The sequence below is a fragment of the Triplophysa dalaica genome, chromosome 17 (genome assembly GCF_015846415.1).
Source record: "Triplophysa dalaica isolate WHDGS20190420 chromosome 17, ASM1584641v1, whole genome shotgun sequence".
Lineage (NCBI taxonomy): Eukaryota > Metazoa > Chordata > Actinopteri > Cypriniformes > Nemacheilidae > Triplophysa > Triplophysa dalaica.
Window position 1 is genome coordinate 2,214,769 of NC_079558.1, and position 13,585 is coordinate 2,228,353.

Genomic DNA, 13,585 nt, shown 5'->3' on the forward strand with positions numbered 1-13,585 from the left:
TCAGCTGGAGTCTTTGCAGACCAGTCTGACTGCCTCCACGTGGCAGGGGGTCTCTGACCCCGTCACGGCAACAATTAAGGTTGATTGACATGAGGACCCAACCCTCATGCTCAAAAAGAAATCCTGTGCAATGTGGTTTGACATAGCTGTCAAAACTGGGAAGGTGAAAGCTTCCATTATGGGTGACTCATGGGGCAAAATTTTAACAAAATAATTGTATCAAGGCAGATTACCAATGCCCCGCAGATCAAAATCATATGCTCGTTTTGCTTCCAATGGATAACATTTGTCAACCGAAGGCATGTTAATGTCGTTTGAAAAGAGCAGAGCGGTACTTATCAGCAGGCAGCCATACCAACCAGCACATTTAAACCCGACTTCAGCGGGAGCGGACATTAATCAGCTCCAACAAATAGGTCATCTCCTGCTACGCCAAGGGCTTTCAGCCAACACACCTATATATGTATCATCTAAACACAATGTGACATGAGCTCAAGAGACTCCCAGGTGTTCGCCACTCATGACATCACCGGTCTCAGCATAAAGAAAACTTTGAGAGTGGCAGGAGGAAAATGAAACATTCAGAAGGCAAATATGTGTTTAAAGGTGTGTGATTATAAATACAGGAAAGGAGAGAGGTCAAACGTTTATGTGGAAAAACAATGTGTGTGCTGTGTGAGCATGCGAGAAGTATGTTGGTGTTGGAGCTGTGGTGTAGTGGTCAATGCACAAGCTCTGATCATGCAGTTGCATTGGCTCACGCCTCACGGGACCTGGGTTCAAGTCTGACCTGGGTCCCATCCTGGTCCCTCATTCCTGTTCTCCTGTGTGCTCTTTACTGTCCTATGTGAAAAAAATAAAATCACTGTCTAAAAAGCAGACGTCATAGTCCAATATAAAATTATTTAATTTATTTATTATAAATTCATATACAATTTTTCATTTTTTCAATGTAACATACAGTTTTAAATAACAAAGTCTGCTCTATTCTGGAACCCTTTGTTGATTTAGTGATTTCCATATTATTTAATGAGCATGGGGGAAACCCATTTGAAAGCCCAAAAGCCACCCTGCACGCCCTCTGCATACACCTAAACTTGCTCAAACATCTGTCAGCCGAAAGCTTATTAAAATGTCATTGACCCTTAAACTGCATCTTTATGCTGTATTAACAGAGCTGATGCCAGAGAGGTGCACACAGACACATTGTCACCGAGCCAGGCTGTGTCAGACAGACTGTGGCAGTCAGAGATAAGCTTTATTGCACAATGTGTGCACAACCTCCATTTGATTGACGCTTCTCCATTATAATTAAGTATTTGCGAGGTAATACATTCGGGGTGTCATAAAAGGCCGGGTCTAAATTAGTTGTGTCAAACTGTGGCGGCGGCCCCATCTTTGCTATCGCACCATTGAAATGAGGTGGCACTGACACGCCATCGACAGGGGGAGGTAAGTTAGCGTCAAAAGGGGGCTCAGACTTAATCTTAGCGATGTGCTATTTTCCTCATTCAATTATTTTTTTCCCTGGCAAATTTTGCCGCCTCTACTTAGTCAGCGAAAGCAATTTAGAGTAGTCGAGGGGATTCGCTGGAAAACATCTCACGCTCTCTAATCTCTAAAGACAACTGAGTATTTGACGAGAAGCTCAAGCCGGTACCCGATCTATCCTCCCTTGAAATTCCCAAGCAAACAAATGTGTAAATCATCTCGGATAATTAGTGTGTTCAAAAGAGAGGAGTCCGATCTGTGTCCCAGCTCTCCCTATTTCTGTGCTCATTAGAAGAGTTGTGGGAGGATGAGCTGACTGGACAGAGTCCAATTTTATCACCTGCTTGTCCCAGGGGTGGTAACATGAGCGGTGAGGTTGCTATCTGTTCTCTTTACCGGGGAGGAAAGCTTGCTTTTTTAGCGGAAGGGCAGGGAGGGAGAGAGGAATGCGCTTGTCACTTAGGGAGGAGAGCTGGGAAACAGAAGTGTGTATAAATGTTTGTGTGAAGCGATGGGGTGAAAGACTGAGAGAAAGAGATTATATGTGAGTGTGTGGGAGATGTTTGGCTTTATGCCGTCCATTATCGTGTGTTTGTCTTTGTGTTTATATGAATGTGTACATGGTGAGTAGTTTTGGATTTGGAGGGGGTCTGTCCACCTGACTGCTCATCAGACCCTTTTTTGTACTCTTTGGACTGTTAACATATGGGCAATACAGGATAGATTTGAGGAAGGGAGAGAGAAAGAAAGAGAGTTTAGAGTCTCTGTATACTACTGTGTATAATCTATTGCAATGCAAAAAACAAACAGCTCCAAGAGTGTAAATTCTTGCCCAAAACAATACAAGATTAATTTAACTTAATTCCCATAAGAAATTGTGTGCTTATGTTTATAACATGAAGTGTTTTTAGGATTAAATAACAGAGACTATGATGAATTGTGTAAGACATTAATAATCACAAACCACATCAAACCAAAGTACCACCTTTCTGGAGTGTTTTAAACGAATCAATTTATAACACTTTCATTAAAATCACATCTCATTATTACTTATGAGAAAATCACAGTCGTATAAACAGGAATTAAAAAGAAACTGCATTTAAATAGCTAACATAAATGCATCAAATGAATAGTTGCAAATGAAAATGAACAAGTTCTTAAACTTATCTTTTTCTTTTGGTGACAGAAATTAATTTCTTTCAGCATATTTAAAGTATAATTTAAATAAAAACCTCTTTAATATTAATAATTTTGACCATTAAGGCTTGTCAAATTAAAAAAATTGAAAAACAAATGCTGAACTAAAGAGGAAACAATATTTGACTAAGCAAAGAATGTGGTGAACAAGTAACAAAACATTTGTCTCCATTTACTCATTTTAACCACCGATATCTTATCAGTCAGACTACACTCATACAAACACACAATCTCTCCTCTTGTGTAACCTGCACCTTCAAAAGCTTTATCAAGCACCTCCTCATGGCTCGGACCCCACCCAGAGACACTAATTGGAGTCTGTCGCCTTTGAGTCTTCGCCAGACTGTAATTTCTTGGTTAAAAACAATGCTCCATGAGCCCAACAGGTCAGCACAATTTTGCAGAGTATCAATTACACTGCTGTGCTAAAGCAAACAAAACATGTCTCCATCAGCGCCTTCTTTAACAACATGCCACTTTAGTGGGGCTATTTAGACACTTGCGAAAATCTGCAACTATGGTGGCGTCTGATGTCAGAGCCAAAAATAAGTCAACACTCTTGACATTTTCTCAAATTTTCCTTCCTTTAGTTGTAATAATTCAAAACAATTTGTGATAACTTAAAAGAAACTAAATGAATAATGCGATTCCCAAAATGTAAACCGAGATTTGTTAGTGTGGATGGGATGGACACTTCTCTCAAATTCTCTCAAAGGGTCAAATTTTAAAAGTGAATAAAATTAAAATTGTGGAAAACTTCAAAGCGGGTGTCAGTTTTTTTTATATACTGTAGGTACAGATTAATGAATTTCTTGTGAATAAATTATGTTTGTATTGATGCCTAGGTGCAGGTTGATATTAATACATCATAGGTCAAAGACAATATAACATGGCGGATGCAGTACGATAGGTGGGTACTTCATTTAAATCAGTACGTAATGTAATAGTATGCGATTTTGGACGCAGCATACATTATCTCTTTTTCGGCAAAGGAGCGAAAACGTGAAAACATCTAGTACTGTGTCAGCCACTGTTGGGGGGGGGCGAGCGGTGGAGTGAGACGTTAGTTGCAATTCGCAACCTCACCACTAGATGCCTCTAAATTTCATACACTGGACCTTTAAATATGGTTGATAATTCACAATATTATTAAAAGTGCTATATACTTAAATCATAGCATATTTGTGCAGGGGAACACAAAAGCATGTTTATGTTTGTGTTGAGATTCAAGGCAAAAGAGCAGGAACTATAGCAACTATGCTTACTGCACCCCGCTCAACCTTTCCTCAGACGCAAAATTGGTCCAATTTGTCATCGCTCTTTGATTATGCAGTGTGGCTAACAAGGTATCTTTCACGCTCTGGCAAATATTAACAAGTCATGGATGGCAGAAATTTAATTATAGTTTTGGGGTCTCGTAAAAAAACGCTAACTGTATAAATGAGAGCTCTGCTTATATCCCGGTTAATGGCATTAGGGTAGACGCTGACATTAACAAATAGTGTTCATTACACATTTTCCATGTGATCGGGTCAGATCTTCCTCTGATGCGAATATCAGTGGGGGTGGAAGCTCAGGCTTAAAGATGAAAAACGCTGCAGTGTATGATAGCAAACATAATCGATAATCTATCAGAAATGATTATAGGACAATCCTTGTGCTCTTACTCAAGTAAAATAAATTCTTTATTGCATGTAGGCTTGGTAGGAGTAGTGCTGTTTTTCAATGTATTTTCGGGGCTTACAGTTTTCTCACTTTTTGGCATTTACGAGCTGGGAATACTTGAACAAATATTACCGTTGCAACACGAAACAATTAGAATCTAATGTTTTATATGTCCATAATTTATGTGTCAAACAGAGGATCAGCGAGTCAAGAATAGTGCCAAAAAGCTGCTATTTCTCGGTCCAGCTGTCATACAAAACGTTCCAAAACTTGACAGCAGGATTTCCCCTTTCTATAAAATTAAGGAAGATAAACAGTTTTTGGACTTGATGCTGGTACGTTTTGCTCAGGTGGCTGATTTAGACACCAAATTCCCTGGAACGCTTCAAACAATAACCCAGAAGACAAACTTAGTGCAAAACCGAATCAAATTCTGTTATCCACACCTGAGGTGTCTCTGACAGAACCTTGGACGATCACACGGGAAAAGAGAAAAACAGATACAACATCTTAAACTGCACTTTTTATATCGTCCACCTCTCGTGTACTCAGGAACAACCATGTCTGTAGAGAAGCTTTCAGGGATTTTTTTGACCATATATGCTATTACCTCTAAAAGACCGTTCAGTTGTACCTTAAGGACAGTAAGTGCATGTCTGCCCTGTCATTACAACTAAAGCGATACTATAAACACTGAACAAACCTTCGCGAGTGCTTTCGGTGAATCATGCACCAAAACCATCTGACACTAACGCTCTATTTGTTGGCCTTTGCAAAACTCTAAATGGTTGTAAGGGTGGTTGCTAAGGTGTCTAGGGACCAGTTTTATGACCGGCTTATTATCTCAGAGATCTATACATACACAAACAAAACAGTGAACTGATCTCTACTACTGACTCCAACTTACTGTACACAAAGCCTTTGAGAGAAATAAAAAGGTCAATAAGGCGATATTAGAATAGATTTCCCCATTCATTTGTGTTTTTTAATTTACGTTCCAACACATCAGCAGAGAATAATGACATCTGGGGTACCTCAAAATTATTTTCGAGGAATGGATTAAATCTCTGCATATGTTCACTTTAAAAAGTTGACATCAGATAGATGCACATAGTACTTAAAATATTCTGTTGTGTATTTTTTTAATTGTGTAATTGCTTCCCGAGCAGTTCTATTTAAACTATATCCAAATCTGATTCACCTTAAATCTAAAAAAGTGACACATTGGCAAAGAAGATTCACATCTCCACATTGCTTTTTAAGGACAGATACTCGGGCATTGGTTTTAATGAGCTGATAAAGCTTGTTTGGGTCTCTGCACTTCTGATATCAGGCACTCCTCTGGTCCTGCAACAGAGTAACAAGGAGGTCAAGAATGGAACGCAGCAGACATTTGTTTATGTAAGAAAGTAATCAATCTAATTGGAGGGACACTGAGAAGGAGAGTCACATAGAGGAGAGTCACATGGGAGGTTGAAAGACCCATCTCCAAAAGTGTGATCAATGCTGTCTTGGCACAGCATTATATTAGAGTTTTGGAAACAAAGTCTCAAAGCAATCTATATTGGCTTGAAACTGTCTTTGTGGACCGGATAAAGATTATGTATCAGGTTTTCATGAAAAATATCTTCTCGTGATGATATACACGCAGTCTCTGTGGACGACCCCCAATTATGTCAGTCAAAAGTTTTCAAGTCGGATTAAAACGCGCTGCATCTTAGAGGATAGAATGTGTCAAACACAGACAAACTGGTTTCCCTGTTTTATGGGGACATTCCATAGACTTCCATTGGTTTTATATCGGGCTTATGATATGTTCTACCCCCTATCCCAACACCTCAACCCAAAAATCACACAAACCTTTTCCCTATCATAGATATATGATTTATAAGCTGTTTTCCCTCGTGTGGACCAAAATATTACATTATGTCCCCACACAGTGATGAATACAAGTACCCCCCACACACGTGCAATAGCATGTGCACTTAAAGGGGTGTGTCCACTTAAAAATGAAAATTCGGTCAAGAATTACTCATCCTCAAGTTGTTCCAAACCTATATACATTTCTTTGTTTGGTTGTGCAAAAAGAAAGATATTTGGAAAAATGTTAGCAACTGACATTTCTGGGGCACCACTACCATAGTAGAAAAAAAATAGTGCGTGAAGATATTGTGAAGAATTTAGGAAAACAAACAGTTCTGGGGCAGTTCTTTGTGTTAAAATGTTTTATCCAGGTTTGGAACTGCTCCAGGGTGAGAAATTCATGACAGAAATGTCATTTTTGGGTGGAGTATCCCATTAATGACACTATAAATTTGATTTATCAATACTGTCATACTTATTTTATATGTTGAGGATCTGTGTTATCTGTTGTATGTACTAATTAAAAACTACTTTATTTCTATCTTCAACTTCAGTCTTGATTTGATTAAAGCATGATATATTTGCATTTCCATTCTGAATGAAAGCCCTTCCTCTCTTCATTCCTGTGAAAAAACACTAGCTGGCACGTCTGAACCACAGATGTGTATCCACAGCTTAATTTGTTTCCTATGCTTAAAAAGTCACTCCAGTATTAAAGAAAAATGAAGGAGTGCATTCATAAATATTTTGTATAAAGTACAGATTTGTTTTATGTTTAGCTTAAATATGCTAATAAAAACACTGTGATCTATCCAGTTCGGTCAGCTTTTTCTAGAACAGCACTTTTCTTGTCCTATTTTACTGGATTATAAGTAATTTTACTAGATTGTAACCTCACAAGCCATTTTTGTATCTTTAGTGTTTCTGTGACTAAACCACATTACCTGCCTGTATTTCTCAGACAGTGCTGCCCGTAAAGATGTCTCTCTCATGCTGAGATGTCTCAAATCCACACATAAAGCTGTCCAGAGAAAACGGCCCCCACGGCTTCACATCAAGATTCACATCCCTGATGGCTTCTTGTTTACTTGAGGTTGCGCTTGCCAGGCACAAAATCACTGTGATGCTTTATCAAAAATAAGAAAATAAGTGGAGTCAGCCGTTTACCTCATAAACATCTGTATTATATTTTATTTTTGCCATTTCCAAATGGAATGAAACAACAAAATAATAGGTATACCTAAACTCTCCAAACAAATGACTGCAGATGATTGCAAAAACCTCTTTTGCTATTTTGGGCACTCCATGTGTTCTGAAAAAATATAAAAATATATATTATTTGCATTACATTATCGATTCAACCCAAATGCTGCGGTGTATAGTTATGAAGAGAGTTTCTCTTCTGTGTTTCTCAAGAGAACACGAAAAAGCACATGCTTGCACAAAAGTTGCACTTTCAAAACTGCAAAGAGCAAAAATCAGAACCCAGAAAATTACAAACACTAGCAAGAAATTGTACAATGACAATGATGACCTCTTGACTGCCTGTGCCACAACAATCCTCTTGCGTCCCATGTTTCAAATCTCAGTGGACCGGTCTGTTCACTCAGCAGCACCGACCGTCTCCTCACATTCCTTTATCATGAAACCGATAATGGTGGAGTAAAAACATTTGACCCAGGGGGCATCACAGGGGGACGGCCCGGCTACGGTCGTTGCCTCCTGTATCCCGGAAAGGGCCAGGGTGTGATTTGTTAAATGCGAGTCAGCCCCTGCATTGTGTCCTCATCACAAGGACATCTGGCACAAGCAAGCCTGTGTTTTGACTGAGGTCTCCATCTCTATTCTGAAGCAGTGGGCTGTGCTGCATTGAAACACTCCTTTGGCTTTCTCATGGTAATGTCACAAACTACAGGAGCAGATGCGAAACATTTGGTTCTGTTCTTGTTCACTTGTAAAGAAATAATGCAGTGCTTTTGCTTTTATTTCACCATGCTGTGTTCTTATTAAAAGTGAAAGAGAATACGGTAACGACAGGGAAGAGGGATGGTCGTCCTAGGTGGCCTGAGTGCACAGGGGTCGGAGTGTAATTTGAGCGAGAAGAATGACGGATAAAATGAAATTAACAGAATTAAAAAAGCCAAACGTTTTGGATATGCTGATTTATAAAGTGATGACTGCGATGGAATAAAAGCATCACTCGTCCATCTGTACATGATGATGAGCACACACCCTATAGATCTTGAGATAATGTTAATAACTGTAGTCATGCAACCTAAAATAATGTTTTTAAATCATTTACAGCACTGTGTAAACAACACACAGGCAGGAGAGAAAGATTTGTTCCTATGAGATCAAACATTTCAATTTTCATACTCAAATTTGACTCTCTCTGTTGGTTTAGTAATAAATCTTTATCTGCTTATAGCATTAGTTCATTTTTTCTAAATATCACAGAAAATTATTTATAATTATATTTTGCACGGGATGTATTGCCAAACAGTTTTCAGGATCTTACACAAATAATATTAGGATTTATTTATATGAAAGAAAAAAATGTGTGTATGTATTACATGGCAAACAATCTTTTTTCTCTTTCTCACTGTGTAAAGTGCAAACCTGCATTTGTTTGGCTGTAGCCACAGGGGCTGAAAGTGACATTTGCTTTGAACACGAGCGTGACCGTTCTTCCACAGGCATGACAGGTGGGAGGAGTCCTTCTGTCCACCCTGCATCCCATTGGTTACTTCCATGCAAATTGCGTTCGCTCGGCACAAAACTTCGTAATCTGATTGGACCACACCGTGCCCATCACTCTGAGTGACGTCATTGCGAAGTTACATTCAGGGCACACACGTGTGAGCTACTAGTGCAATGAAAGTTTACCAGAAATCATTTCCGAGCAAAATGGATTGAACAGTGTTATTGGCATTTTTAGAGATTTTGTTTTTTTAGCCTACGTTGGATTTTACTGAAAGGGCTCGTAGAAAAAACCTTCTCAAATATTTACATTTAGATTAAAATAAAAACATCCCGAGGAAATGTAATATTGTCAGTTGATATACTTTTTTAATTTCAGTGCAAAACAGAGTACCACAAGTGTGAAGGTTCATTTTAGAGAGCTGCGCGTGCGAAATAAATCCACCTTTGAGCTCCAAAATCGACCTTATTTTTTGATGGCAAGACCGAATAATGCCTCTTTAGCATGGCTGTCTTTTCAACTCATGCCACCCGTGAACCGACATGGCATTTAGCCGCGTCTTTTCGGAGCCTCCGTCCAAGAGCATCTTTAAGACGTTCGCGGTCATGTTTCTGTCAATACTCGCATCTTTATACTTCATTCACTATCTCGCGGACCGATGCGGGACCTGTATACCCACCGAGAAGAGACAGACAGGTCCGGTCGAGGGATCATACGCCCCCGAAATAAAAGATTTTGGCTCGTTGAGGAGAAAGAGTCTTCGTCAGAAATGGACAAGCACGAGACCTCTGGTGATGGGACGCGATAACTTGATCAGCCGGCGCGAGGATGTCGACGAGGAGTTACCTGAACTTGAGGGATATAAACGGACGGTGCTAAACTCCTTGGATGCAGATTTGGAGGCAGGTGGCTCGTATTTTACCGGTCAATTAAGTTCGTTGGGCGAAGGCAGTAAGAAGCTTCCTCAGGCGATCATCATCGGCGTGAAGAAGGGCGGGACGCGCGCGCTGCTGGAGTTTCTGCGTGTGCATCCAGATATCCGAGCGGTCGGAGCGGAACCGCACTTCTTCGACCGTAACTATGACAACGGACTGGACTGGTACAGGTAAGAAAGATATACATGATGATGATAATGACGATGTCGTGGATGACGTGCTTAGTGATCAAGTAAAATTGGGAAAAATCTAAATATTAAATTATGCATATATTCGTAGCCTATATTTAGGCTATACAATGGGTACATTTTTCTTTGAAAAGAAACAATGCTAAAGTAGGCCAATAAATGCTAATGAAAATCTGTTAGGCCTATTTTTAAATAATGTTAAAGTGTAATAATGTACGTAGGTTGGGCTATACGATACTTATTATTATTTGTTTTTAGACTGCGTATTTAAATTTGTCAGGTGTTACAAAAGTTCTTCAACAAGTGTTCACAAACTACAAGTCATTTTGATGCATGTCTATTGCTCTCAATCTGAAAGTAAATACACACACAAACCAATAGCCAACTAAATGTAATCATGCAAATATTTTATTGTTTCAAATAAATTAGTTGCTACTTTAATAGTTATTGCTTGAAATATTTCATTTACGTTTTTAAAGCGTTCAAATAAATTAAAGATAGGCCTTGTTAAAACAATTTATATGGATGACATTTGATAATTAAGAAAAATCTAGAAACTTAGAATAAATCATTTACTTAGAATCTACATAAGTAATTATGAATGCTATAAATTAAATAAAAATAAACTTGAAACGAATATTATCAACTGTTTAGGAGGGTTGTTTTTACAACACAATTCGTCAATAGAGGAGCGAGTTTTAATTATAATATAGCATAAGTATTTAAAAGTGTACGTTTTCTAAGTAATAGCCATACAGGAAATATTCTCTTGATTTTGTTTATCATTCATGTGTTTCTGGTTTTTCTACATTTTGTGTGTGTGTTTTATTCTATAACTCGAGGCTGCTGTAAGAGTTTAAAACAAGCTTGTCTTTTCAATGGTGCTCAGTGTAATGGGGCATATCAAACATCACAGCTCTGTTATTAGTAGGGATTATGGTTGTAATGAAAGGTTACCTGTCAGTCTCCGCAGGTAATATTTCACCACCCGATTTAGTTAACATACCTGATCATGTAAAAATACAAAGAAAACCTTCCCTTAACTCTCTTTTCCCTCCCTTTTTTAGTTTGAATTACAACTTTTAGTACATCAGAAGCAAAAATAAACTGAGAAATAATTCCCTCAAAAACACTCTCTTATACAAACATACTCTCTTATTTTACCATACCTCTTTCACACCTCTGTGTCTATTCATCCATTGTGCCTTGTTATATACATGAGGATCCCATCCATCCAAAAGAGTTGCCAGGAATCTTGGGAACACGACACAAGACTCTAAAAACTGGCCTGGTCCTTGTAAACACCCTTTCCTTTAGAAATACAGGGCCATGAAGTTAAAATGACAGAAAAAAATTATTACGTAAAATCAGTGTTTGCGCCAGATTTCTCGACCTTTTATGTCTGGCTACGAGTAAGAAATGTGTTTGAGCGGTGTTGTGAAGCGCTTGTCTGTCAGGTAACATTCTGGTGAAGGGAACGGAATCAATGAGCTAATTGAAAGTGCTACAAAAAGTAGGCTACTTAAACACAAGCGTGAATGTCAACTTTATAATAAATAAATAAATAAACTAGCGGCCAGTGCTTAGCTTTCAGTTAGAGACATTTTCTGAATTTACGTACAGCATTTTGATGGATCTGTGCTACTGCAAAGGTCTTAAAACTTAAGAAAACAAACATAAAACTACTTTTGCTGCATAAATTCTCACCCTTTGTCAACCCCTCTGGGAATAATTGTGTTTTTCTCGACCGCTTAAGTTATGAATGGGCTCTATTTTTTCCTCTCGCTGCACTAATCACTGTGTCCAATTTGCTGGAATTATGTGACTCTTTTCAGACTAGGCTGTGAATGTTTAAACACGGAGACTTCCATCTGCAGGGATGAAGGACCATTGTATATCGTAATTGCTGATATGTAGACTGTGAAAGAATCACACAACTTCCCCTCTCTGTGGGAACGTGAGATGTGTGTGTTTTGTCAATTAAGCTGTCCAGTTGGTCAAATTGATGGCGTAAAGAGTCTGAAACATTCTGACGTGCGTTTATTTGTGTCTGACTGTAAATATGGAAACGAAAGAAAAAATAAAATCCTCCTTTCTAGAGTTGATGATGAGATTGCACGTATGCTAAAACAAATATCAGCGTTGATTTGTCATATTGTATATTACTCACCCATCCGCAGTAAACATCTCGATAGTGAAATCAAACTAGCAGCAGGAACATCTTTGAAAGATAAAACAGAGTGTTGCATTTTAAAACATATCATGAAAGACACAGGCTTTTTAGTTGGGGTATCAATGAAAGTGCTCAGTCGTCTTCTTTTAATGGACAGAGTTCATCAGATCGCTATCAACTTACACAAAACGTTCCTTGGTCTTTTGCTGAGACAGCTCTGCTAAAACCCTAAGGTCTTTTGTTATGCAAATCTGTTCTCAGAGTGTAGAAAGGGATCATCTGAATGACTCGATGTAATGAGAGGTCTTTACTTAAACTAGAGTCCGTTACATTAAAGGCTCCTAAAATTACTCTCCCAGCAACCTGCTGAGGCCAAGGGTGTGTTTCAGTCATTGAAGGACTAGAAATGCTAGATGAGAGTGGATAAAGAGTCTCACAATGATACTTCTGGCATAAAAAATCGTATGTCTTCGAATTGGGAACCCCAACGTTTCTCTAGTACATATCAAGTAATCTAGAAAATGCTTTGATCTCATCAATGTTCATGCCTTTGTATATAGTTTTTTGAGATATATTGGATCCACACTATAATGAAAATGAATGTAGTACATTAAATGGACAATTGTGTTGTGGAGGTGGCTGTAAAAATGATAGTTCTAGTAAAAAACATAGAAACAGAACTCAGACTAACAATCATACTCACTGAACCTGTTGTCTTCATGAATTATTTAGCCTACTTTATTTGTGGTTTCCTTGTAATTACTGTCTTGTTTTATATACAAGAAAATTAAGTGTTTACTTACAATATACATCTGGAGAGCTTGAGTGTGTGTGAATGAATATTTCGTTGCATTCTTCCCCTTCTGTGGCCCCTGCGGTACGGACTCCTCTCAAGTGGATTCAAGGAACGCATATCAAAGCACAGCCATTCAAACTGCAGTACACTGAAACCTTTTTAAAATTCAGGCCCGGAAATGTGGAAAAAAATTCTTAACATGTCTGGGTGAATTTCTCTAAGACTTTATATCAATTCTCGTTTTTCTCCTTACGGCGAAGGAGACAAATAATTTAGCCTTAGTCAACTCCTTGATCCTCCAAACATCATTATTTGGACTAGATGACTTGGTAAAGCTGGCTTATGATAAGGAGGGAAGGAACATCTTAAACACTGAAGAAATTTTATAGGCGTTGTTGCCCTTTCTAGAGAACCTGTTGAGATGTTGGCAGGCCAGTTGGGCAGTGAGAACTTTAATGTTGGGTAACATTGCAGTTCTCTAGCAACATACGCTGCAGATTCCAGATCCCTGCAGAACATGGTGTTTGTTTCAAACTGGCAGACATGGTCTGTGGTAACTGGTTAACAGTACAGTTG

General features: G+C 38.6%; 1 protein-coding gene and 1 long non-coding RNA gene across 3 annotated transcripts in view; one reads left to right on the plus strand and one right to left on the minus strand.

The window, feature by feature from the left end:
* Positions 1–722: 722 nt before the first annotated feature.
* Positions 723–9,736, minus strand: LOC130439498 (uncharacterized). 2 transcript variants are annotated; one of them, XR_008909458.1, is made up of 4 exons: positions 9,597–9,736; positions 7,457–7,528; positions 7,161–7,342; positions 723–843 (listed from the first exon to the last, which is right to left on the minus strand). It is a non-coding gene; the product is annotated as an uncharacterized LOC130439498 (long non-coding RNA). The 2 variants fall into 2 exon arrangements; XR_008909459.1 differs by lacking the exon at positions 723–843 and adding an exon at positions 5,303–5,700.
* si:ch211-216b21.2 (heparan sulfate glucosamine 3-O-sulfotransferase 3A1) overlaps positions 9,103–13,585 on the plus strand; it is a 32,396-nt gene continuing 27,913 nt past the window's right edge. Inside the window, exon 1 of the mRNA XM_056772128.1 lies at positions 9,103–10,022. Coding sequence (XP_056628106.1) covers positions 9,460–10,022 — 563 coding nt within the window. The 5' untranslated portion in view covers positions 9,103–9,459. The remainder of the gene's footprint in view (positions 10,023–13,585) is intronic.